General features: G+C 56.2%; 12 protein-coding genes across 12 annotated transcripts; 6 read left to right on the top strand and 6 right to left on the bottom strand.

Annotated features, from left to right (window-relative positions):
* Positions 1 to 174: 174 nt before the first annotated feature.
* On the bottom strand, positions 175 to 1,219 carry WHR41_00172 (uncharacterized protein). Its single transcript, XM_069368778.1, has 2 exons — positions 723 to 1,219; positions 175 to 671 (listed from the first exon to the last, which is right to left on the bottom strand). Exons 1-2 carry the CDS (start codon positions 1,034 to 1,036, stop codon positions 212 to 214), a joined length of 774 nt encoding a protein of 257 aa, XP_069234014.1. The 5' UTR covers positions 1,037 to 1,219; the 3' UTR covers positions 175 to 211.
* A 528-nt stretch (positions 1,220 to 1,747) lies between these two features.
* WHR41_00171 (uncharacterized protein) lies at positions 1,748 to 2,281 on the bottom strand (the record flags this gene model as incomplete). Its single annotated transcript, XM_069368777.1, has 1 exon — positions 1,748 to 2,281. The coding sequence occupies one exon, from the start codon at positions 2,279 to 2,281 to the stop codon at positions 1,748 to 1,750; it is 534 nt and encodes a 177-aa protein (XP_069234017.1).
* Positions 2,282 to 2,967: 686 nt separating this feature from the next.
* On the top strand, positions 2,968 to 3,882 carry WHR41_00170 (uncharacterized protein; the record flags this gene model as incomplete). The annotated part of the gene is made up of 1 exon (XM_069368776.1): positions 2,968 to 3,882. One exon carries the CDS (start codon positions 2,968 to 2,970, stop codon positions 3,880 to 3,882), a length of 915 nt encoding a protein of 304 aa, XP_069234016.1.
* Positions 3,883 to 3,908: 26 nt separating this feature from the next.
* Positions 3,909 to 4,931, bottom strand: WHR41_00169 (uncharacterized protein; the record flags this gene model as incomplete). The annotated part of the gene is made up of 4 exons (XM_069368775.1): positions 3,909 to 4,310; positions 4,368 to 4,631; positions 4,682 to 4,705; positions 4,763 to 4,931. The coding sequence occupies 4 exons, from the start codon at positions 4,929 to 4,931 to the stop codon at positions 4,042 to 4,044; spliced, it is 726 nt and encodes a 241-aa protein (XP_069234270.1). The 3' UTR covers positions 3,909 to 4,041.
* Positions 4,932 to 5,256: 325 nt separating this feature from the next.
* Positions 5,257 to 8,038, bottom strand: WHR41_00168 (uncharacterized protein; the record flags this gene model as incomplete). The annotated part of the gene is made up of 5 exons (XM_069368774.1): positions 7,746 to 8,038; positions 7,502 to 7,655; positions 7,149 to 7,443; positions 6,660 to 7,091; positions 5,257 to 6,597 (listed from the first exon to the last, which is right to left on the bottom strand). The coding sequence occupies exons 1-5, from the start codon at positions 7,861 to 7,863 to the stop codon at positions 5,257 to 5,259; spliced, it is 2,340 nt and encodes a 779-aa protein (XP_069234271.1). The 5' UTR covers positions 7,864 to 8,038.
* Positions 8,039 to 8,897: 859 nt separating this feature from the next.
* Positions 8,898 to 9,950, bottom strand: SSU72 (RNA polymerase II subunit A C-terminal domain phosphatase SSU72; the record flags this gene model as incomplete). Its single annotated transcript, XM_069368773.1, has 2 exons — positions 9,668 to 9,950; positions 8,898 to 9,606 (listed from the first exon to the last, which is right to left on the bottom strand). The coding sequence occupies exons 1-2, from the start codon at positions 9,889 to 9,891 to the stop codon at positions 8,898 to 8,900; spliced, it is 933 nt and encodes a 310-aa protein (XP_069234263.1). The 5' UTR covers positions 9,892 to 9,950.
* Positions 9,951 to 10,623: 673 nt separating this feature from the next.
* On the top strand, positions 10,624 to 11,624 carry WHR41_00166 (uncharacterized protein; the record flags this gene model as incomplete). The annotated part of the gene is made up of 2 exons (XM_069368772.1): positions 10,624 to 10,968; positions 11,030 to 11,624. The coding sequence occupies 2 exons, from the start codon at positions 10,624 to 10,626 to the stop codon at positions 11,456 to 11,458; spliced, it is 774 nt and encodes a 257-aa protein (XP_069234264.1). The 3' UTR covers positions 11,459 to 11,624.
* An 866-nt stretch (positions 11,625 to 12,490) lies between these two features.
* On the top strand, positions 12,491 to 13,720 carry WHR41_00165 (uncharacterized protein; the record flags this gene model as incomplete). Its single annotated transcript, XM_069368771.1, has 2 exons — positions 12,491 to 13,143; positions 13,199 to 13,720. The coding sequence occupies exons 1-2, from the start codon at positions 12,550 to 12,552 to the stop codon at positions 13,718 to 13,720; spliced, it is 1,116 nt and encodes a 371-aa protein (XP_069234261.1). The 5' UTR covers positions 12,491 to 12,549.
* A 425-nt stretch (positions 13,721 to 14,145) lies between these two features.
* WHR41_00164 (uncharacterized protein) lies at positions 14,146 to 17,479 on the bottom strand (the record flags this gene model as incomplete). The annotated part of the gene is made up of 2 exons (XM_069368770.1): positions 17,188 to 17,479; positions 14,146 to 17,017 (listed from the first exon to the last, which is right to left on the bottom strand). Exons 1-2 carry the CDS (start codon positions 17,454 to 17,456, stop codon positions 14,146 to 14,148), a joined length of 3,141 nt encoding a protein of 1,046 aa, XP_069234262.1. The 5' UTR covers positions 17,457 to 17,479.
* Positions 17,480 to 17,639: 160 nt separating this feature from the next.
* On the top strand, positions 17,640 to 19,821 carry WHR41_00163 (uncharacterized protein). The gene is made up of 2 exons (XM_069368769.1): positions 17,640 to 18,413; positions 18,474 to 19,821. The coding sequence occupies exons 1-2, from the start codon at positions 18,074 to 18,076 to the stop codon at positions 19,109 to 19,111; spliced, it is 978 nt and encodes a 325-aa protein (XP_069234267.1). The 5' UTR covers positions 17,640 to 18,073; the 3' UTR covers positions 19,112 to 19,821.
* A 1-nt stretch (position 19,822) lies between these two features.
* Positions 19,823 to 21,504, top strand: WHR41_00162 (uncharacterized protein). Its single transcript, XM_069368768.1, has 4 exons — positions 19,823 to 20,222; positions 20,290 to 20,537; positions 20,594 to 20,873; positions 20,931 to 21,504. The coding sequence occupies exons 1-4, from the start codon at positions 20,025 to 20,027 to the stop codon at positions 21,291 to 21,293; spliced, it is 1,089 nt and encodes a 362-aa protein (XP_069234268.1). The 5' UTR covers positions 19,823 to 20,024; the 3' UTR covers positions 21,294 to 21,504.
* A 214-nt stretch (positions 21,505 to 21,718) lies between these two features.
* On the top strand, positions 21,719 to 23,519 carry WHR41_00161 (uncharacterized protein; the record flags this gene model as incomplete). The annotated part of the gene is made up of 4 exons (XM_069368767.1): positions 21,719 to 21,856; positions 21,915 to 22,597; positions 22,647 to 22,998; positions 23,055 to 23,519. The coding sequence occupies exons 1-4, from the start codon at positions 21,821 to 21,823 to the stop codon at positions 23,517 to 23,519; spliced, it is 1,536 nt and encodes a 511-aa protein (XP_069234265.1). The 5' UTR covers positions 21,719 to 21,820.
* Positions 23,520 to 23,558: the final 39 nt, after the last annotated feature.

Genomic DNA, 23,558 nt, shown 5'->3' with positions numbered 1-23,558 from the left:
GTGGGACATGTGAAGTCGTCGACTTGGAGAAGGTTCAATGGTCAAATGCCGATGCGACGCCCACTTGTGCCGATGCCCCGCAGTGGAAACACCTTCATATCCGTGCCACCAGCCGCTTGAGGACTCATTCTGTCGTGACTGGCAGTTGGATCATCACTATATGGACTATCGAGATTGACGAGAAGTAAGTGATCCTTTCGAAGACTATCATCTATTGCAAGGATATCGACAGCCCTCCATCCACAAGCAATTGTGCCCCAGTCACATATTTGCTCAAATCACTGGCGAGGAACACTGCAGGACCAGCTAGATCGTCCGGATCTCCAACCCTACCCAGCGGTGTACGCTTCTCCAAATATGCCAACTTCTCTGCATTAGCCAGATCACCGGCAGCAAGCTGTGTTCTGGTGGTGCCATGGAGGAGGGCATTGCATCTGATACCATACTTCCCAAGTGCACAGGCTTCGGATTGCATCATTGACAAGACGGCAGCTTTTGTAGGCGTGTAGTGTACTTGCTGAGCTCCACCGAGATGTGCGCTGATCGATGAAATGCCGATGATGCTGCCGCCACGGCCTTGTTTGATCATCTGTCTAGCAGCTGCTTGGGTCGACCAGAAAGTGCCTCTGATGTTGGTGTGTAGGTGTGACTCTAGAGTCTCTTCGTCAAGACTATGTCGCTATTAGCTTCTTGCGGTCCTCCTTGGCCCTGTTGGCACTCACGTCAAGAAGTCTCGAAACATGCTGACTCCGGCATTGGCGACGAAAATGTCAAGTGAACCATGTTTGTTGATCGCCGCTTCTACGATGGCCTCGCCCGTTGATTTCTTGCCAATGTCACCAGCGATGCTTGACAGACGACTGCCTGATGGTGCTTCGGCCTTCAAGCTTTCGAAGTGCTCTTCCGACTTTGCATCGTCGAGGCAGTTCACAGTCACCGCGGCACCATGGCGAAGATACCCTAGTGCAATGGCCCTTCCAATGCAAGTGACGCCGCCAGTGATGACTGCAGACTTGCCTGCAAGTAGACTAACCATCGTTGCTGTGCTTCTGCCTGGCAATTTTGCTGATCTGACGAATATAGATAGATATTGAGGCTTGCAATAGCGTGATGATGGCGAGAGCGGGAAGAGTAGTTCTTGATTCCAAGAACGATCGTCACTGGAAGAACTGCTAGCGTCGTCTCATCACGAATCTTACCTTTGACTCGATCCTTAGCCTCAACATGCAGTCTGCAGTGCACAAGACCGCGAACGAGAACCAGTGGGGTTCCCACATTCGGGGATTCATTCGCCGAGCCTGGAGTCTGTCTGGTGATCTGCAGCCGAGGTGGGGTTAGTTAATCTGTACCAATCAATGTAAATTGGAACAGCTGTACTGTTGCTACAATTTACATGCTGTTCGATTTCTTTTGGGTATCTGCTTGTATCAGGCAGTAGGTGAGTGGTCGTTGGGAGCCTCAAAGAATGCACGCTGAGCGACATTCTCAGTTCATATTCAGGCCTGGGCAAAAGCAGGCTGTGTGGTATCAAGTTTGAAGTAAAAACGCAGCAGGGAGTTGCACTCTACTAAATCCCAGTGTGACTCTAGTAAGTGGTAGATACTAAGCGTAAGGAGATCTGGAAGGGTCACCTTAAACAACGCCGAAAAGTTCAGCAAATATCAGTGTGCGAAGACACTGTAGATCGCATATAGAAGATCATAAAGTCGTACTCTCGTATACAAAGTCAGTAGCCCGGATAGATCGATCAAAAAGGCTCTCCACCAGGCAGCTTCGCCTTCGAAGGGAAGGCAAGCTGTTCCTTGACACCATTCTCCACATCCTCCTTCAATCTCTGCTGCTTCATATCGCTATCCTGATGCTGCCTAGCCGCCTTGCGCTCTGCCTCATTGATGCCAAAGTCGTAGTTCCCAGCGCCACCTCGTCCTGTCTTCGGTGTAGGTCCTCCGACAGCGGTCGACATGCCGTCAAACGCTGGCGCTGCCGCAGGCCTTACGCTCTCGGAAGGAGCTGGTGTACCGTCACCAAGGATATGACTTGTCTCAGCCCCATCGAAGTTGCCCGTCTTGCTCAGATCCTGGGGACTGTAATAATTGCCCGCGCCGCCGCGCCCCGTGTGCGCATACTGCGCCTCGCCTTTCTCCGCAATATCCGGCGGCAGGTAGCTGCTGGTCGCGCTGTCTGCGGCGCCCTGGTTGGCCTCCAGATCGTGAGATACCTTCTCGTTTTCGCGTTGCACAGCCTCGTAATTTCCGGCGCCTCCGCGGCCGTAGGGGGGCATTTTGCTAAGGTTTGCGGGTTTGATGTGTTCGCGAAGAGCGTTTGTATCCGGCGTGTCAGTATGGATGTGTGTACCTGAAGGTGCGAGTTGAAATGACCGCGTATCTACACTGAAAGCTAATTGAGCTTTGTCCCTCATCCAAGCATGACGCCAGACGTGCAAACGCCGATGCCGCTGAGTGCACTTCACGGCGCTTCCGGCTAAATTGGAGGCTCCTCTCGTCCTCCTACATCTACAGCCACCATAGCGTGTATGATCCTACGAGCGAAGAGACCAGTCAATCACCAATAAATCCTCACAAATGATATGTCAAAATATCGTAGACCATATGTTGAAGGCGGACGCGCACACCTTGAACAATCACGATGTTTCTGCCCAACGAACTCTATCCGGCCCTAACAGCTCTATGCCAAACACTGGTGAACCAGTCCATGTTCGTGCGGAAAGTTACTGAACGCTCTTCTCTTACGGGTCTCGTACCCGGAATACCGGTTCGCGAATGCAAGGTAACAATTCTCGCCCTCAAGAGCAAGGCTGGACGGCACGTAGAGCAAACGCCACTCAAGCGTGGAGGGAGTCGCTCCGCTCCAAACATGGGTATCCAGCCCAAGCTCTGTTCTCTATAAAATTTTCCACAGTTCCCCAATAGAGGAAAAGTGTCACTTCCTCTCACTCGCTTTTCCATTATGCATTGGACATTGTTTACAGGCGCCGCTTTGCTGGCCCAAGCCATTGGCCACCCTACCCGCCAAAACGACATCTCTTGCCCTGTCGTTTTCGACGGCCGCATCCCTCAGAAATCAACAGGGAGCTCGTTCGTCAAGGGCGAATTGTCTTACGACCCTTCCTACGTCCTAGGCGCCAATCTAACATGGGCCGACGTTCTTCGCTTCCCTAAGGGTCCGCAATCTCTCTTCGACAACAGCACTTCGAAGAACGTTGAAGTCACCATCGACGACCGTTCGATCTTCACGCCCTCTCCAACCAACCGCCAAACCGGCTTCAGACGTGCCGAACTCCAGCCCAAACCTGCCAACGCAACGGACAGTGTGACCGGGATCAAGACGCTCCACTTCAGCCTGAAGACTGATCATGCCCGGGCCCTCAACTACAGCCACGAGTATCAGCTTGTCTGGCTGGAGAACCAGGATTACTCCGCGAATCAGTTCACTATCGGCACTGGCACGCCGTACGGTAGCACCAACACTTCGCCCAAAGACGCGAGGTCTCTGTTCATCCTAGGAACGAGCGCCAGCAGCCCTCAGCAGACACTGTTCAAGACGGCCTTCACTCCGGACGTCTGGCACAACTTTGGCCTGGTGCTCGACTTCAACGCCAACAAGGTCGAAGTATTCTACTCAAAGGGCAGCGATTCGCTTAAGCGTAAGACGAAGTTCCTTGCAAATGATCTCTCCAATCTCGGCCAGTACCATTTTGGCGTGCTGAAGAAGCCAACCGGTCCTGGAGGAATTGATATCACGAAGCAAGGGTTTCAGGAGGGTGGGATCCATGAGGGTGTCGTCTATGGTGGGATCTTCGAGGAGAACAGCGCGAAGGGATGCATCAGTGTCGCTCGTGGCGTCAAGGGCAAGACGTCTTAGACTTCCAGGAGCATTCAAAGAAAACATATGGTGGGACTTGCGTAGTATTCATATATCATCTATCTTCTCATATTTGTCCGCAGCTTGGCCTGGTTGTAGTTGCGCTAAGACCACGATGGACATAGAAGACGCCAGGTTCCGTCTCATCGTTCTTCCCACTCATACTAAAAGCTGGGCGACAAATACCATGGCCCCCAAGAGACCACCCTGTTGAGCACCATAGCCCCCAGCCGCAGCGGCGGCAGACGACGAGCTTTCAGCGGTGCCGCCCTCGCCAGCACTCGAGCTATCGGCCGTAGAAGTCGCACTCTGTTCGTCAGAGGTTGTATCCGTGGCAGAAGCTGTCTGTCTCGCAGTGCTCGAGCCCGAGCTAGTCTCAGAAGTCGAACCTGAGCCGCTTGCAGACCTTGTGCTTCCGCCTGCAACCGCTTGAGCGAGGTAAGTGCATGATCGCCACTAACTCTGCTCGATTTCTATGAACTTACCCGTCTCGTCAACACTCTGTATTATAGTAAGCGCATCGCTACCCAGCGACGTCTGCCAGCACGCGAGATAGGACGCCGGATCAGCAGCGTCCCTCGTGGCGAAGACCAGACCGGTGTTGCAAGCTAGAGTTGCATCGACGTCGCACGGAACCGTGGCGTTCGCTGCGAGGAGGGTGTTGGAAGAGCATGTCGTGTAGAAAGGACACTCGCCAGTGGCCGGGCAGCACTGCACGTAGGAGCCGCTTGTAGAGACGGTTTGCGGGTCTGGGGTTGTAAGTGAAAGGTACGTGGTGATTTTTCGGAGGGAGACGTACAATCACATCGTCGTGATTCGTAGACTGTTGATGTTACTTAGACGTTTGAATTATCTCGCACTGAGACATTGTTATACGTACAGGCTTGCTCGACGTAGCCAACGAGAGCCGGATCATCCTGCCTACGATGGAGTCGTGGCGCAGGTGTGATCGCTGGTTGCTCACCAGCGATTGTGTGGGCGACAAAGCCGATGAGAGTGAGTTTCAACGTTACGGCCATGGTCAATGGTAGGTGACTCGATGCGAACATGGAGAATCGCAGGCGCCTGCTTCTGTCATATACCCCCCCAGAATGTAGCCTGGCTTGGTGGCGCGCTATTGGACGCTCGCCAACGGTAGCGAGATTGGCAGCTGAATAGCCGCGGTATAGACCCACATTCGATGATAGCGGAAGCTTGAAAAGACTCTTTGCAGGAAGGAAAGCTTATCGATCCGGGATCGTCTCGGCATGTCTGTTCAATATTCTGGTGCGAGTGCGTGAACGTGAGTAATCACTGAACGCGTATTGTTGACACTCGACTATGGTGAGTAGTGCTAGATTATTGCTCGTCTGTGCAACCGATTGAGGCGCACGACTAGTCCGCTTTGCTTCGATCGTCGATACTTGCAGAGTCATTGCTCTTCGCAAACCACGCCTTGAGCGCTTTGATGAGCCTAACCCCAACCTCAGCGGTATCGAGTGCTTCGAGATCCTCCGTCCAGAAGCGTTCCGCAGCATCGGTGCTATACTCCGAGTCGAACTCTTGAGTATTGGCACTTGGCTCATCGTTTACAGTGATCGACGGCAACTGCTTTTCAAGTTCTTTCACAGGGCTCAGATCACCGGCCGGCGTTCCTGGGTTGGAAGCCGTAAGGCCCACAGCTCTGGAGCCCCTGCGCTCTCCAGCGTATGTGCGAGAGCGCACGCGACGCGAGGTACCCGCCTTCTCTTCGGAGAAAGTCTCCAGATATGTCTTGCGCATCATGAAGCGCTTTGCTTCGGCTTCCCTAACCGCCTCGGATCCGAATTTGGCGAAAGCGTGTTTGGCGCCAAACCGCACGGCTAGGAACACTTGCTCGGCGACAAAAATGGAGAGAAGCAGCCTTGAAGGTCGCGTAGTGCTGATAGGGCCCGGTCCACCGTAGATGTGAACTAATGCTGCAGTCGAAAGGGTGCCCAGCCAAGTCAGAAACTCCAGTGCTGCCACGGAATCGCCAATCGAGTCGGCGCGGATAGGTGGTGGACGCTGACTCTCACTGCTGAGCTTAAAGAAGTCGCCACGGAGTTCTACCCAGTTATTCAGAAGGAAGCCGAGCGGCATGAGCGGCCATGCCGGTGCGAACAATGTCAGGTAGCCGAACTGAACGACCATTTCCATGATGTCCTCGTGTACGTCGTATTCTTCGGCATCGCTCTCCTGGCGAAGTCGCGTCAACCATCGCGCCTCTGAAGGACTGTCGTTGAAGAGCTTACTCTCCTCTGGCGAAGAGTGGTCTCTCTCGTGGAATGTTGCTGCGCGTTTCTGTCTGTGGTGCTGTCGCCAAAATTCAAATGCTTTCCGTTTGAAGAAGGGGTAAAGGAACTCTTCACCGAAGTTCATCGCCTGTGCGGCCATAGAGAGAGATATCACCTCTTCCTGCAATCTGCCGGGGTCAACGTCGAACGAGTTGACGACGTTCTTTGCATCCCATGTCGGAGGCACGATCAAAGGTAAGAGCCTGGAGCCGTAGGGTATGTAGACATATGCAGTAAGTACAATGGGAAAGAACGAGGTGATAAAGTTGAGCACGAACGACTTCTGCACCTGGGCCAAGTCGTATTCATCTTTCGTGCGGTAATTCTCGAAGTCGGTCAGTTTCGTTGCAAGATCGGTGAGGCTTGAAGATATGTATGGTAAAGCCACGGAGAGAAGGATGGTGGGCAAGTATTGCAGGTACTGTGAGCCGTCGTCAGTACGCATCCTCTGTCTTGAATATTGTTCTACGACATGGCACATACCCAGCGATCTTCAAGGACACTGCCATAGACATCTGACATGAGGGCTTCGAGAGCAAAGGTGACTAGAAGTACAGTCCCCAGTACAACGCCGGCGAGAGCTGCGAAGGGGAGGAACCAGAGCTGCCTCAGAATGCGTTTGTGCGTGGGGAAGACACGCTTGAGCTCTCCAGTGACCGAATCGACTTCTTCTCTTTCCCAGACATACTGCGGTCGGTTGACCTTGATTCCACCAACTCCCCGAACGTCCCAGCGGATGCTGAGATCGATCTCCTGACGTTTCCAGTATTCAACGAAGACGATGCCCCATAGACATGTGAAGACCGCGAAGGCTGAAGAGTAAGGCCCAGAAAACAACCAGGTTAGTGTTCCACAAATTGTAGGGATGATGAGAAATATCGAGTAGCATTGTATGAATGCGTAGTAGAACGCCACCTGGTTCACATTAGCGATCTTGAATTATCTGAGATCAGCCAGGAATAGCCGGCATACCTTCTCACCGAACAAAGCACGGATCTTGTCGAGATCACTGTCATTGAGGAACGTTCGACCAGCCAAGTATTTCAATAGCTTGCGATTGGCAAGAGCATCTTGAGGTGGGAAAGACTCCGTGACCCTGTGCCAGTTCCCATGGCCTGCAGCGATTCCGGCACCACCTTGTTCATGTGTCCAGGTGATAAGGTGATAGGCCGATCGAAGGGCCTCGGCGGGTGTATCGGCTTTCACAACGGTCTTGCTATCGCCAACTGGCTTAGCGTGAATGATGCCGTGGAGCCAGTCCTTGACCCTGGATTTGTTAGAGAGAACGATGTCGATGAGGAGACCCCGTGATTGTGTCTGCTTACCTCGAGCGGTACACCTCGTTGCCCAATAGGTTTCGAGGGCAACGTATCAAGACAAGGAGAGATTGCCCGTAGCCATGCCGAACTTGAGTCTGAAGCCCACGGCCGTCCAGCTGGTGGATCAGCTTCCGGAACTCTTCAGCAGCCTCTGCGCCCTCTGTCCAGCAGTAACACTCAGTCAGTCAGTTTACTCTTGGGAGCCGGCACCTGCCACACTGCCACACACCCAGATCCTTTGGTTCCGTACCGATGTCGTCAAAGTTATAAGTGAGCACCCAATCAATCTCCAGGTCCTCCTCACCGCTCCGAGGCTCGTCGCTACTGGAGCGAGGGGATAGCGGGTCATAGCTCGTGGTTTCCAGCATGGCTAGTCGTGGGTCCGGGAGACAAAGAGGAAGCACCAACAGATGTGGTTGTACTCACACGAGCTCACGCGAGCAGGTCTGGCACTGCCAGTGTGCAGTTCAGCCAGCTTCACGGCCATCTTCTGCTTGGCATGACGTGGCATCTTGTCTCCTGCTCGAGAATAGCATGTTCAGATCGGCCTTGGAGACGCGATGTGGGCGAGGACGCGAGGGCAAGGCCCACTCTTGAGCTCGTCTTCTGCGCCTTACCCGCTGTTCCCGCCTCAGCCTTGCGATAGGGCTGCCGAACGAGCCGGGCTTGGCATCTTGGAACATCTTTCATTCAGGACGTAGGTATTGATTGTATTTGATTGATTTCTATAGACTTATATGAAAAATGCAGCTTCATGGGCGGAGTGCTGCATTGCTTCGTTTGATGTATGTAGAGTGTTGACCGCCCTTGTCGATCATTGTGGATTTCGCTTCTGAGCTTTGGCCCCTCCAGCATCCCGCTCGGCCCAATAGTCTAGATTTCTATTTTGCTGGCATATGGGACGCCTCTGACTCTTTCAGGAGTCCTGAGAGACATATTGCTCAAGGTACAGCTTTTAACCAAGTGTCAGAGCGGCGGGCATCAAGGCATGCTCCTTCGTAGCGCTTGCGTTCGAAGATACATCCGTTAATAGATGCTCAATCTTCCAGCGTGCTGAAGCAGCTGGTATCAGCTTGCTCGCACCGTGCTTGATCTGTGAAACGGCTGAGATTCCCTGTGCAGAACTGGCTGGTGCCCATGTCGTCGCCTCTATCATGTGAAAGAGAGGGCCTGGCGCTGAGAGGTGTAGCATCTCAGCGATCCTTACTAAGCTCAATCGAAGTCCGGAGAGCTGCTGAGAATTCGTTCATCAGGTAGTTATTTGGGCGACACCTCGTCGCCTTTTCGACCCATCTGCTCTTTGCATTTTGCCAGAAAACCCCTTGACGCCAAACTCCTCGCTAAACCCAATCAAATCAACTCCCAAACCCAAAGCATCCTCTCCCTCAGTCAATCACCACCACTAAAACCAAGCCAACGTCCACAACGCCGGCAGCGCCGGCCACCTCTCCTGCCAACTCGCCAGCACATCCGGCACCCTCTCATCGAACCCTCCCCTCGCCCCCGCCTCCCCCTCATCAAACCCCCTCCCCCCACCGCCCCTCCTCACCCACTCCTCCCTCTCCTCGCTCGCAAGCCCATTCAACGCATCCGCCAGCTCCAGAATCGCCCGCCCGCCCACCAGCGCCTCCTCATGATTATCCTTGATGTCCACATTAAACACGTGCACGGGCCTGTTCAGCGGCGCCCCCCGCGCCATCAGATCGTCCACCACCGCATCCCAACACCTCTCTTCGCACGTGATCACGACGTCCACGCTGCCGCCCTCCGTGCCCCGGCTGCCCTTGTCGCTCGCCCACTCGCCGCCCTCGCCCGTGCCCGGCCGCGCGCCCACGCGCGGCACGCCCACGCGCCAGTCCTGCCAGCGCTCGGGGCCCCATTTCACGCCGCGGTTGCGCTCGAGCATGGGCAGGATGCCGTTGGCGCGGTACAGGCGCGGGTCTTTGGCGAGGAGCTCGTCGTGCATCGCGGCGTAGGAGGTCGAGTTGAAGGTGTAGACGTTGGGCTGGGTTATGCTGGGGCCGGGGAGGCGGACGAGCGAGCCCGTGCCGAAGGAGATGGTCGGGTAGGGGGATGGGGCGGTCGTGAGGCGGAGGTGGGCTTCCATTGATCTTTTGAGAGGGAGGTTAGGATCTGGCTGAGTGGAGGGGGGGGGTTGGTGGCCTGGCTTACCGGTTGTTGTTGCTGGCGCAGACGGTGCAGAATTTCAGCTTGAAGCTTTCTTCGGAGGGTTTCGCGTGGGTTGGGATGTTGGCGGGTTGGCCGTTTGCTGTTGTTGAGGGTGGGCGGTCGTTTGTTCCGTCGAGGCCCATGGTTGTCATGTCGGGCTCTGCTTCTGGAGGTGGAGGTGGTGGAGGTGGGTGCGCGCGACGCCTAGCTCGAGGGTCTGTCGACATGGTTGTGTGGAATGCTAGTAATGAACGTGATGGATGAGGGGTTTGAGCGTGTTTCTTTGGGAGGCTGCGAAATGTTTCGCGGCGGATGGAGCTCTGCTGCTTGTCGCATGCGCAACTTCAAGCTCAGGCTTCGGCGCCAGCAACTCCGCACGCGAGCGCACGGTCCTTGACGGCATTGGGACGACGAGATAGATACGTTTGATTTGTACATCAAAGCACATGTAACACCTATTCGAATAACGATCGATGGATGCGTATTTTCATGCAAGTGGCGATCCCCTTACTGCTCAATGGCAGCGTCCCTAGCCAAATGCAACCATCGTCAACCCTGTCTTCGGTCTCCCATGGAGCTACCCATGAACTCTCTATTCGGAGTCATACTCGTTTCGGAGTCTCCAACTGTTGACCACGAAAGCCAAGCTAGAGGCTCCACAAGGCATACAGAGCACCTCTCGGACAAACTGTCTTGTAGGTGACTGCAAGATCGTCGCTATTCGTTGCCTTTTCCAAACCGTGAATCACGCCCATCGCCCAGACTGTAGAAGGGCGCGGAGTCACGACCGGTCTATATAACCGCACCCAGAAGGCCAGCGAATACCAAATCCCTCCTCTCGACAACTTCCACCACACACCCTCAATCGCACGCGATACTGCCAAACCGCAGATCGATCCCACTCGTTTCTTCACATATTACCCCTCGTATCAATCATTCAATCCCAGCCCAAACCCAAAATGACCACCCCAACCACCATCCCCTGGGCCAACATCCGCGCCCTCACGCTCGACATCTACGGCACGCTCGTCGACTGGGACTCGGGCGTCGTGCGCGCCGCGCACGCCACGCCTCTGTCCCCCCACATCCGCGCCGCGGGCTCGGACGCGGACTTCCTGCGGGCGATCGAAGCGCAGCACGCGCGGATCGAGCGCGAGCAGCCGGGGATGCGCAAGTCGGAGATCAATGCGGAGGGGTTCAGGGCGTACGCGAGGGAGATTGGGGTTGTGGTGGACGGGGAGGTGGAGGAGGCGGCGAGGGGGTTTGGGAGGAGCATTGGGGGGTTTGAGGCGTTTGGGGATACGGTGGGTGTTTGACTTGTTGAAGGAGGTGATGGTGATTGGGCTGACGAAGATTCACCGACAGGTCGACGCGATCAAGCGGCTGTCGAAGCACTTCGAGGTGATCGTGCCGCTGACGAACATGGACCATTTCTCGTACGGCGGGACGTTGGCGGGCCCGCTGAAGGGGTGTCCGTTCACGGCTTCTTACCTCGCGGAGGATATCGGGTCGTATAAGCCTGATCTGGCGAATTTCCGCTACCTGTTTGATCATTTGAAGGCGGACTATGGGATTGAGAAGAATGAGATCTGCCATGTTGCGCAGAGCTTATTTCATGACCATGGGCCGGCGAAGAAGGTTGGGTTGAGGAGCGTGTGGGTCGATAGGTATGGGATACTGGAGGCTGAGGGGAGGAGGTGGGAGGATGTGCAGGGCGAGTATGGGATGGTGGGGAGAGTGAGTTCGCTGGCGGAGCTGGCTGATCTTGTGGATGAGGCATTGGGAGGTTCGTGATTTTTAGACTGGTCGATGGCGGGAAGTGGGCGAAGGCTTGATGCACAGCTTATGCGGGTAGATTGAAAATGCAAGCATGTGCCCGTTTGAAGTGCCGCAGCAGCTAGGCGTATGCGACGCCGGATGCATCGGGGTCTGCGTGCACCCGCGTGTGAAACACAGATTGTTCGGTTGGTGCTCCGCGTGGTGAGTTTGCAGTGTCGCCGGAGCCGAGTGTTGTGAAGGCAGCAGGTCCAGTGATGAGGCTGCGCCCGGTGGGCTGATGGCCTCCGCCACCACGAGGCGACGGCGTGCGTGAGGGGCACGAGGGCCTGCCACCGCCGCGGCCGTCTGCACGACCTGAGGCAGGCTGCGCCTTCATTAGGAGGGAGGCACAGGCAAGGGTTGCCTGCAGGTCATTGACCGAGCTGCATGGCACATACTGTCATACTGTAGCAAGCAGGTGCGTACATCGAAAATTCAAGGTGGCCCGGCCGGGGACTCGTCGACTCCGAGCAGCGCGCAAAAGAACGGTGAGTGCTGGGCGCGCGCACAGCGGCTCGAAAGGCGACGGTGATGCGCATCGCAGGCGGGCAGCAGCGCGATGACCTCACAGCCTAAGGCACACCCTGCCAGCCTCTTGCTCGACAGCCATTTCCACCTCTCTCCCTCACCTGCAGTGCTGCCCTCGCCCTGCGCCCGCCCGTCTGCTGCTGCTGCCGCTCACCCGCCACCTCACCACAACCACAACCCTCACGCACCTCATCAGCTCAGGCCGGCCGGGCGCGCTCACGCCGACAGCCGCACCGTATTCCGTACCGCGTTTTACCCTTCCCCAGGGTGCTGCCTGTACCTGGCTGCGATCGTCCCTCCGCGCTGACTCTGCCTGTACCTGTGATCGCCCCGCCAAGCATCTCTCCTCCCGCTCGCTACCGGCCAGACAGACTTCACCGGACCCTGCGCGCTGCTGGCTGCCCCCGTCCGCGCCTCGCACGCCCGGGCCCGACACACACACACCCAGCGCCCTGAGTGGATCGCCGGCCTGCACACTCCGCCACACGTCATCCGCCCGCCCCCGTATATATTCTGCGCCTCCGCGCTGCCCGCCGGCCATGGATTACCCCGTCGAATTCGCTGCAACGACTGTCGACGCCTTCGCCGACACTAAGTACTTCGACAAGCTCTACGACGTCGTCACCGGCCACAAGGCGCCCAAGAGCAAGGACAACGCAGCCATTTCTGACTCCGCCCGCCCGCGGGGCGACCCCTCCGACCACCAACCACCCGCCTCACGCCGCGGAGCCCCGTCCTCCCGCACGCATTTCGACCTCAGCCCGAGCCGGCACGACCTGGACGAAGAGAGCGAGCAGAGCGAGCGAGTCCTTCGCGAATACGAAGCCGAGCGAGACGACCCCTCGCGCAAGCCCTCCGCCTCTCTCGTAGGCACCTCCTCCCGCTTGCAGCGCCGAAACAAGGACGACCGTCGCGACAGCACCAGAATGTCGCACGCCAACGGCGGCTACGGCCGCTCCGAGCGCCCGGCTTCTCGCGGCGGCAGCAAGTACGACGACTACTACGACGATGAGTACGACAGCGACTACGACGACCGTACTGGCCGTCGCTTCAAAGCCAGCGGTCGCGGCTACGACGCCGACCGCGACCGCGACTTCGACCGCGAGATCATCGAAACCGAGCGGTACCGCGGAGTACGTCTTCCCATCCCATCCAACGATTCTCCAACCTACTAACGCCCCCTCCCAGCCCGCCCGCGACCACACCCGCAACCCATCCTTCAACGACGCCTACCAGTCCGGCCCCTACCAAGCCGGCCCCTACCTCTCGCCGCAGCAAAACAACCAAATGCAACCCTACCGGCGCTCGCAAGGCGACCTCGTCGCCGCGCAAAGCACGCGCTCCCGCTCCCGCCGCGACAAATCCCGCGGCCGGCGCGACTCCTACTCGCGCTCGCGCTCGCGTAGTCGCAGCCGCAGCCGGTCCGGCATCCGCGGCAAGTTCGACGAGCACTTCGACACGTCGCTGCAAGGGCTGGGCGTGGGCGTCGCGGGCGCGCTGATCGGCGGCTTCGCTGGGCGCGAGTTCAGCGGCGGCCGCAAGAATAGCAAGCGCGATATGGCGATTGGCGCGGTCGTTGGTGGCTTGGGAGCGAATCTGGCGGAGAACAAGTGGAGGGATTGGAGGGATGAGAAGAGGGAGAGGGGGGAGAGGTACGACGATCGGTATGATGACCGGTACGATCGGAGGGCGAGGAGTAGTATGAGGTAGTCTGGTCGTACCGGTCGTCATGGCTATTACGGAAGGGTAATGTGGGATGAGGGATGGGACGGATTAAAGGGGGATTATGACTTTTACGATATTGATCAAGCGGGCGGGCATTAGGTTTTGGTTTTTGACGCGAGTTCATTGATTTTTTTTTTGGTTTGGATACAGTCACGAGACAGCTACGCCGGCCGAGCCAGCCGGCGTACTACAAACGAAACATAAGGTATTCATGACAGCAAAGCTAGGGCGTCTTCGCCTACGAATAATGCAGAAACTGGAGTTCTCACGGAATCGTCTTCTCTCCTTCACCTCTACTACTCACTCCTACGCCATGCCTCTCACTCCAAACAAATCCCACCGACCCCTTTCCCGCTCCAACACTCCCTCCCCACCAACAAACCATCCCCATCACCCCCTCCCAACAACCATCACATAATCCCCAACGCCCCAAACGCCCTAACAACATCCCCATCCACCCTACCCAACCACTCCTCCCTAAAATCCCGCACCCCTCCCACCGCCTCCCCCAAATAAAACTTCACCCACTCCGGCAACCCCACCCGATGCACGACATCCGCATTCGCCAGCTCCCTTCGCCTCCCCTCCTCCGGCGCCTCGGGCCCCGCGCCCTCCTCCGGCGCGCCCGCGGCGTACACCAGGCTGTCCGACAGCCTGTTCGCGGGCTCGGCGCCCAGGTCCGCGGCTTCCTCGCGCAGCTCGACGACGACGTCCGTCCACAGCGTCATGAGCGCCTGCAGCTGCGCGAGCACGGCCGGGTGCGCGGTGGAGAGGAGCCGGGCGAGCGCGAGGGCGGCGAGCTTGCGGCGCGCGGGCGAGCCGATGTTGTCTGCGTGCGAGGTCCACTCTTCCAGCAGCCAGGTGAGGGTCGCGTGCAGGTCGGCGGAGCCGGGGGCGGCGGCGGAGAGGGCGTGGCAGAAGGTCGGGGGCGAGGCGACGGCGAGGCGCGCGAGGATGGACAGGTAGTCTGTTTCGACGATGCCGTCGACGGGCGGGTCGAGGGCGCGCGGGCCGGTGGTGCAGTGCGCTTTCCAGCTGCCGTGGAGGCCGGCGAGGAGGGCGGGGAGGAAGCCGGTGGCGACGAGGTCGGCGGTTGTTTCTTGGATGGCGGGCTCGGCGCCGAGGTGCTCGGCGGCGCGGACGGCGGCTTCGACGAGGTTGCAGACGAGGCCGTTGGCGTCGGGGCGGAGGGAGCCGAGGAGGGAGGTCAGGGAGGTGAAGAGGGAGGTGCGGAGGGGCGGGGAGAGCATGTGGGCAGGGGCGAGGAGGAGGTAGGATTCGGCGATTTCGAGGGCTTTGCGGAGGTTTTCGGAGCCGAGCTCGAAGATGGAGAGGAGGTGGGGCGCGAGGGAGAGGAGTTCTGGGGAGGCGGAGGAGGAGGGGGTTTGGGCGATGATGTTGGCCCAGAGGTCGAGCGCGTCCTCGAGGAGGTAGACTTGGGTTTCGGAGTCGGGCTCGATGGCGCCTTTGATGATTGGAAGGACAAGGGAGTGGAAGGTGAGGGAGTCGGCTTTCATGGCGTTGACGAGGCGCGCGAGGATGGTTAGGATGGCTTGCTTCATGAGGTGCTCGTCGCCGGATTGCTCCCAGAGGGGCGGCAGGAGTCCGATGATCCGCTCGGCGAAGGGTGAAATGTTGTGCTCCAGGCGTTCGACGATGACTGAGATGGTGTTGAGGAGGGCCATCTTAGTCTCGGTGAGCTCGACCTCGTCGATCAGCTGCATCATGCTTCCCAGAATTGTTTCAGCGTACGGAAGGAAGTGCTCCGCTTTGAACTCCCAATCGTCTGCGATGTTCTTCAGTTGGCGGCCTGCCGTCACGCGAACGACTTGATCGTTCAACGGCTGTCCATCTTTGGTGAGGAGGTGCTGGAATATTTGATAGACCAGAGGTCTGCTCTGATCCCCGACTTTGACGGAGATCCATTGACCAAGCAGTATGCTCGCGCGTCGACGCAGGATATTGAAGCCCGGCTTTTGTTTCTGGACTTCCTGAACAAGAACATCCCGGATGAATGCGTCGAAGTCGAGGTGCTCGAAGACGACCGGCGCCGACAATCCTATTGCCGTGTAGACCGAGTCCTTGAACAAAACGTCCTCGTTGTCTTGCGTGGCGACGGAGTAGAACACTTGCAACAGCGGCTGCACCAGTATCGTCTTGTAATTGATGGCGAGGTCAAGGAAAAGCTTCTCAGAGCAAGACCTGACGCTGAACTCCCAGTCTTCACTGTCGCCATCTTCTCTCTTCTCCCACTCTTCGGGCTCTTCTTCCCATTCTCTGAGATCGCTTGCCCGGAAGACAAAATAGCGGGTCACCACCGTCTCCATGATATCGCGGATGAAATTCTCTTGTAAGAGGTGTTGCTTCAAAAGCTCAGTAGCCTGATTCCGCTCCTCTTTGTCCTGTGGCTGCTTGTATTTGAAGGTCTGAGTAGGATTGTGTACCATCTTGACGCAAGCTCTCAGGATGAGCATACCTCGCAATACCAATTTCTCCATGACTGTCTGGTCATTTAGATCACCGTCGGTGCCGACGCTTGCATTGGCAACCGCAGATGTCACAGCTTCTTTTGAGCCAAAGCCCTCTCCAAATTCCTTCGTCACTGACCAGTAAGAGTGCACGAGCTCCATGGAGTCTGGGAGAAGAGCAAATGCGGCAGGATGGTCTCGTGAAAGCTCGTGGTGCAGTTTTGCAAGCTGCAGCATGTGTTTCTCCAGAAGTGTTCTTGTTGTATCGGTCAATTGACTGTTGCTCCGTAATTGCATGAACGCTCCAAGATTTTGGATGGACAATTTCCAGAACGCAACGACATCGTTGTCTCTATTCGGGTGCTCATAGCCCGTGATCAACAGGCGCCTCAGCGTCTTGATGCAAAGCAAGCTATCTTTCATAGCCGCTTCAACTGCAGGGTCGCCGGGCTGCTGGTCTACAGAAGCGCGCCACGAGTCGACGTGGTTGGCATACCGCTCGCCAATCGCATGTATCATCTCTGGCGTCACGCTCTGCAGGTGCTGCCTAGTCCTCTGCAAGCGTCCCGTAGAGAGTTCTTTGGTGAGTTGCAGTAGCACGAGCAGTGCATTCCCTTCCCGGGCATGATCATTGCGGTTCCTGACGGTGCCCAAGATTGAAGTAATTGCGTCAGGCCATTCTTGAGGAAACTCGAAACGAGCAATCTTCGAGTATACGAGGGCATTTTGTAGCGCGAGTCTGTTGTTACCCTCGGAGAGTACACCTTCGACAAGGCGAGAGCGTATGATTTCCTTGTCTTCCTTCGACACTGCGCTGATCAACCTCGTCAGCACAAAAAGAATCGCACCCGCATAGCCAAAATCCTCCATACTCTTCAGCAAGAAGATCGAAGTTGAGGTATGTATCTAATCACTTAATGTCCATAGTCTTCGAAGTTGACCACACATGTACACATATCGAAGAAGGAAATCAATTATACTTACTTTGTTGCAGTTTTTCTCCAGTATTTGTCGATGCCATTTTTAAGTTGAATGATCGCCAGATATCTTATCTCCAGCGGTAGTCGTCTGTCAAGGTAGGCCGACTGAAGATGTACGTAGAAGCGTTGTGACTTCTCCCATGACTGCAACTGCTTGGTGGCACTCTGAATTTGTTGTGGATCCGACGAAGTAGCCGCTGTAAGGCTATGGATGAGCAAGTTTTCCGTCAGTGGGTTGGCCTCGCCGGGTACCTCTATCGCAAACGAGGCCATGGTTGTTACTCTCGAATTGTATGGCTAAGTTGATCACCGCTCTCAAGGGCCACTGAATTGATGGTTGCGACTTCCAGATGCCTGAGGTGGACACGACCGGCTCGCCCGAGAAACTCCCGGCGCACACGCCTACAAAGCACGAACTCGCCCCGCCTCGCGACTCTCTTTTCTTTTCTTCACATGAAAGTTGACCCCCTTCGAGAAATTTAGGCTTCTATCCGCGTATCCTGGAGACGAAGTTGAAACCCGTTGGGCAGACAAACGACCGTCTACAAAGAAGCGCTGTGAGCACCTTCGCGATTACACAGGGACTCCCGTTATGACTGTACAACCCATCACGTGCCTTGCCTGAGCCTAGGCCCGCGTTCATCCTCCGCCGCGAGCGACCGACCATCCACTACTGTAACCACAACATCCACCTCGACAAAGCCTTCGCACACAACGCCACTCCGCAATCAGTCTTCGCGTCTACAGCTATCAACATGGCTGCGTAATTAGATGCCGGGTCACGCGATGGCTTGAGCTGGTCTTGCACCTTCCCTTACCTGTACTCTCCCTCGTAATTGCTTCACTTGGACAAATACCGTCTAGTACATCGTTCCTGCGCGCTGTTCATAATGGCGAAGAACCGTAAAGCGAAGCCTATCGCTTCGAAGGCAAAAGCCACTACGCCTTCGAACGCTTCGCCGTCATCTTCGCAACCCGCTTCCACGCTGCCAACGCGTTCACATTCACCTCCGCCACTGGTGAAAGAGGAAGAGGAGGATATGGATGATGAACCGCCTGTCAAGAGGCAACCATTTCGCTTCTTTGACTTGCCTTCGGAGCTAAGATTGCGCATATACGAGGAGGTCTTCCATATCACAGAGCGGCACGTTATGGAACTCTATGAGGGCAAGCAGCGGGCCGGGAACATTGTAGGCCTTGACGAGCGTCCTGACCCGCCGCTTGATCTTGGTGAGTCGCTGTCGTACACCTAAAGCAAGTATTAGTGGTCAACTGACATCTGCTATCCAGAGCCCAACGTAAATTGGTTCCTTGTCCGGCCACGGCTTAGTCTACTGCAAGTCAGCCGCCAAATGCACGATGAAGCATACCGCGTCTTCTACAGCCAGCCTATGCGCCTGTACCCGCACCACGATCGATTCTTCTACACAAAGCAGCCGTTGCTCGCACGCATCCCTCCCAGATACCGCAACATTATCAATACCATGGAAGTCCGTTTCGGAAAAGGCTGGAGCAAGATACCGAAATGCCAAAACACAGAGCCTAGCTTGGGGCTTCGCGACTGCACGAACCTCAGGCTGCTCAAGATATTCGTCCAATGCGACCCAAGCGACAGCTTTTTCAATGGCTTCCGTGGAAAGAACGCCAACGAGGACACCTACAAGTGGTTCTGCATGGAAATATTGCGTGGGATCCTGGAACAGGTCCCGCGCTTGGAAACAGTCGAGATCGACGCGTTTCCTGGAATCAAGCAAGGCGCGCCTCTCATCACGGCCCTGAGACGTACAATTGAAGAGGCCGGCAAGAAGCTGGTCTGGGGTCCGTTGAGGGGATGGGAAGAGCAACCCGAGCCTCTACTCGGATTACAGCAGATGATGGCTGGCATGAGCATTGCGGAGGCGCCCAGAGTGGTCGAGGCCCAGGCTTGATCCATCAGGGAGCTGATCATGGTTTACGGCGGCCTGGCTTACGCTCCGGAAGATGTTGTGCACCGAGGGTCATCAAAGCAAGAGGGTTGCTGAGTGCCAGGAGACGCTCTGTGCCTACGCGACCACGATGAATTCACTTTCTAATTCTATTTCAAACGAACTGTCGTACTAGCGTGCCATTGCCTCACGGCATATGTAGCGATGGGACGCTGTATGAGAGGTCTGCTGACATGCTGCTCAATTGTGCGTTCTCACCGTCTGGCTAGATTTGATCACAACCGCCTCGCCGTCAGTCGGACAATGTGACAAGTGCCGTCCTCCCGTTGTGTTGCACATATCACTCTACCTACTGCAGGCTCATTCGGACGCCGTTTGGCCGCGGTACAACGCGGCTGCACTTCTGCGGTGCCCCACGTCCCCCTCAATCAGGCCCGCGCGCGGCCGCCCCCACAGCGACATCAACACGTGAGATCATTGGCAATGGGCCGGCGATCTGTCCGTAGGGCCACCTCCCAGACCATTGAGCCTCATTGAGGGTCGCCAAGGTGTTTTCCCATGCACCATTTGGCTTTGACCCGGTTCCTTCTTGACGTCACTCACTGGTCTAGAGCAGTGAGCGCGCAAGGGCGGTCGAGGTGGGCGATCATTGGATCTCCGTAGTCACTCCACCCGCGCATGCTGATGGAGAATGCGGGCGCGCACGGTGGTGGGAGGTGGCCACCGCCGCGACGGTGATAACGGAGTTTGCGTGGCTCTCGTTCGTGCGATGTCATGGTGCGTAGCTCATGCTCCAGAGCAGAGTGAAAGGTATTTGTAGCTTCGTCCTGCTTGTGAGCTTCCCACTCTTGCGTGCAATTCATTCACCCTTTTCACCAACTCATCCTTCTTCTCACCCTTATCAAACACGTCGAAAATGCCTGGCGAAGATTACAAGTTCCAGGGATGGATGGGCCTGGGCCCAGAGTCCGCCGACGGCAAGATGGTCTGGCAGGAGTTTCCCGACAACAGAAAGCCGTTCGAGGAGAACGATGTCGACATCAAGATCACCCACGCTGGTATCTGCGGCTCTGATCTGCACACATTGCGCTCCGGCTGGGGCCCGACACCATACGTTCGTTTCTCGCTGTGTTTCCAGTGGCTCGGAGAGCGGCCAATGCTGACGATAATGTTCCCTACAGCCCGTCTGCGTCGGCCACGAAATCGTCGGTACAGCCGTGCGTGTCGGTAGCAAGGTCGAGAAGGGCATCAAGGTCGGCGATCGCGTCGGCGTCGGCGCCCAGAACAACTCCTGCCTGAAGCCTGACTGCGAGGAGTGCAGCAATGGCGACGAAAACTACTGCACCCATGGCACCAATACCTTCGCCGACACCTATCCCGACGGCAGCATGTCTTACGGTGGTTATGCCGACTACCACCGCGCTCCGAGGTATGCTTGTGTGTCCAACCAATGGATGATTTGCTAAGCTGACCGAAGATGCCTAGCCACTTTGTGATGAAGATTCCCGACGGCATTGCTTCTGAAGCAGCGGCTCCCATGCTTTGCGGTGGCATTACTCTCTACAGTCCTCTGAAGAATCATGGTTGCGGTCCCGGAAAGAAGGTCGGCATCATTGGCGTAGGTGGTCTGGGACACTTCGGCGTGCTGTTTGCAAAAGCGCTCGGCGCCGACAAGGTCGTTGGTATTAGTCGCAAGGCCGACAAGAAGTCCGACGTTCTGAAAATGGGTGCGGACGAGTATATCTCCACCGACGAGGATAAAGAGGTGAGTTGAAGACTGCCAGCAGACTTCAATTGTCAATGCCGGCTAACAAGAACCTAGTGGGCCAAGCATCACGCTCGCTCCCTCGATCTGATCGTCTGCACAGTCTCCAGCCCGAAGATGCCCCTGACCGACTACCTGGGCCTTCTACGGACCAAAGGAACGTTTGTGCAAGTCGGAGCGCCAGAGGACAAGCTGCCCGATCTTACTGCTTTCGCATTCATCGTGAAGGGCGTGCAGTTCGCGGGCTCTGCGATCGGCCCGCCGTGGCAGATCGACGAGATGCTGAAGTTTGCCGCTGACAAGAAGTTGCAGCCTTGGATCGAGAAGATTCCGATGGAGAAGGCGAACGATGCGATTGTGAGGTTCGAGTCGGGTAAGGTCCGTTACCGTATCTCGCTTGTCAACGAGAAGCACTTGTAAGCCTCTGAGGCTGCATGACGATTTTTTGTAGAGAAGGTGCTACGCAAGTGACGAGGAGAAATGAATGAAACGAAGCATGAGTTGCGAGCCCGCAAGTATTTAGCTGCTCCGACCATCATGGTGTTTCCAGACGTGATCTTCAAGGTGGCATGCTGGGTGTCGAAACTCAGATGTGATGTCACTAAATTTATCGAAGCTCACTCGCATTACGCATTTTCTATTCAGCTGTGTTGTGTAGCAATCCAGCACTTTTGCTTAACGTTAGTGATACTGTATTTCCGGTTTAGCATTCTATGGGAGAAAGGCAGGATGACAGGCTCGGAGTCGATCGAACCCCTGTCGGTTCTGAAGCAGGCAGGGATCGTCAACCTCGGCACGTTCGCCCTCGGCAACCATCCCAGGTCTTTCGGATAGGTCATCAAATGGCTAACCTTCGCGAAACACACTTGTACATTTGATCAGCCAGTCGCGCTAGTGTCTGGTGAAAGGCGTGATAGATTCTTAGATACACCATCAGTTTGCCCATTATGAGCGTCTCACTCACCCGCGAGGAAGTCGCTAAGGTTTGCCACTCTCCACGATCCAATCAAGCAGCATTCGAATTAGCTGACACCTTGACAGCACAACACCGAGGAGGATATCTGGACAATCATCGATCACAAAGTATACGATTTGTCCGACTTCATCGACGCCCACCCTGGCGGCTCCGTCGTCCTCGCCCAAATAGCAGGCACAGATTCGACCGAGGCCTTCTACAACCTCCACCGACATGAGGTGTTGCAAAAGTACTCGTCCCTCTGCCTCGGTGAGGTGGAGGGCGAGAAATCCGAGATCGCCGACCCTCAGCCTGGTGATCTGAGCGAGGTCCCTTACGCCGAACCGCTGTGGTTGAAGCCGGAATCTGCCAGCCCGTATTACAATGACAGCCACAGACGACTTCAGAAGGCGATGCGCAAGTTCACCGACGAGCACGTCACCCCAGAGGCGAGGGAGAAGGAGGACGACGGCACGTTTATCTCCCAGGAGCTGATCGACAAGATGGCCGAGACCAATGTGCTTGCTATGCGTTTGGGCCCGGGCAAGCATCTCCACGGGAAGAACATCTTGGGCGGTGTAGTGGACGGAAAGGAATTCGATTATTTCCACGACATGATTGTTGGTCAGGAGCTTGCCCGTCCTGCGGCACGTGGATTTCAGGATGGCAACATGGCCGGCATGGCCATTTCTCTTACTGCTGTGCAGCAGTGGCTCTGGGACGAAGAACTGAAACAGAAGGTCACGGATGAGGTCCTGTCTGGAAAGAAGTACGTTTGGAAGCCTTTCAATACTGATGGTTGACTGACATCCTCGCAGGAAAATGTGTTTGGCAGTCACCGAGGCTTTCGCAGGCTCCGACGTTGCCGGTATCCGGACGACTGCAGAACTCACTGAGGACGGCCAGCATTTCCTCGTCTCAGGCACGAAGAAGTGGATCACAAACGGCATGTTCAGCGACTACTTCGTCGTGGCTTGCAAGACTGCCAAAGGATTTTCCGTACTCCTCGTCCCGCGTAGCGAGGCAGTTGAGACGAAACTCATCAAGACATCATACTCCACTGCTGCAGGAACTACGTATATCCAGTTCGACAAAGCTAAGGTCCCCGTCAAGAACCTTCTGGGTAGAGAAGGGCAAGGGTTCGAAGTCGTCATGTCTAACTTCAACCATGTACGTCTCCAGATCTTTGCTTATTCCGACAAACAAGAAATTGACTCTCTTCACAGGAACGCTGGATGATGTGCGGCGGTGTCATCCGCTGGATGCGTCTTGTCGTCGAAGAATGCCTGAAGTGGTCGCATCAGCGCATCGTCTTCGGCAAGCCTCTGATTTCGCAACCCGTCATCCGCCAAAAAATTGCCCGCATGATCTCCTTGGCCGAATCGAACCAGGCCTGGCTCGAGCAGATTACTCACCAGATGAACAACATGACCTACGCGCAGCAAAGCAAGCTTCTCTCTGGCCCTATCGCGCTCCTGAAGTCCCACGCGACAAGGTGCGCTCACGACGTCGCCGACGACGCGACGAATATTTTCGGCGGAAGAGGCCTGACTAGGGGCGGTATGGGCCGTGTGGTTGAGATGTTCCACCGCGGATATAAGTTCGACGCGATTTTGGGTGGAACCGAGGAGATCCTGGCAGACCTGGGTGTGAGGCAGGCGATGAAGCAAATGCCGAAGGCGAGGTTGTAAATGTATGTGTTGCTAACATGTTTTCGAGCGCAATTGTCC

This window comes from Cladosporium halotolerans (assembly GCF_011745625.1).
Source record: "Cladosporium halotolerans strain TM138-S3 chromosome Unknown Sca1, whole genome shotgun sequence".
NCBI lineage: Eukaryota > Fungi > Ascomycota > Dothideomycetes > Cladosporiales > Cladosporiaceae > Cladosporium > Cladosporium halotolerans.
Note: the sequence above shows the minus strand (reverse complement) of the source record. Positions and strands in the feature narration are given on the sequence as shown.

Excerpts from the sequence above, each read along its gene's own strand:
- WHR41_00172 (XM_069368778.1), bottom strand. The coding sequence starts at position 1,036 with ATGGTTAGTCTACTTGCAGGCAAGTCTGCAGTCATCACTGGCGGCGTC. Across the intron at positions 672-722 it reads ATGTTTCGAGACTTCTTGAC|TCTTGACGAAGAGACTCTAG; the intron begins GTGAGTGCCAAC and ends ATAGCGACATAG.
- WHR41_00163 (XM_069368769.1), top strand. The coding sequence starts at position 18,074 with ATGGCGAAGAACCGTAAAGCGAAGCCTATCGCTTCGAAGGCAAAAGCC. Across the intron at positions 18,414-18,473 it reads TGACCCGCCGCTTGATCTTG|AGCCCAACGTAAATTGGTTC; the intron begins GTGAGTCGCTGT and ends TCTGCTATCCAG.
- WHR41_00162 (XM_069368768.1), top strand. The coding sequence starts at position 20,025 with ATGCCTGGCGAAGATTACAAGTTCCAGGGATGGATGGGCCTGGGCCCA. Across the intron at positions 20,223-20,289 it reads GCTGGGGCCCGACACCATAC|CCCGTCTGCGTCGGCCACGA; the intron begins GTTCGTTTCTCG and ends TGTTCCCTACAG. Across the intron at positions 20,538-20,593 it reads GACTACCACCGCGCTCCGAG|CCACTTTGTGATGAAGATTC; the intron begins GTATGCTTGTGT and ends GAAGATGCCTAG.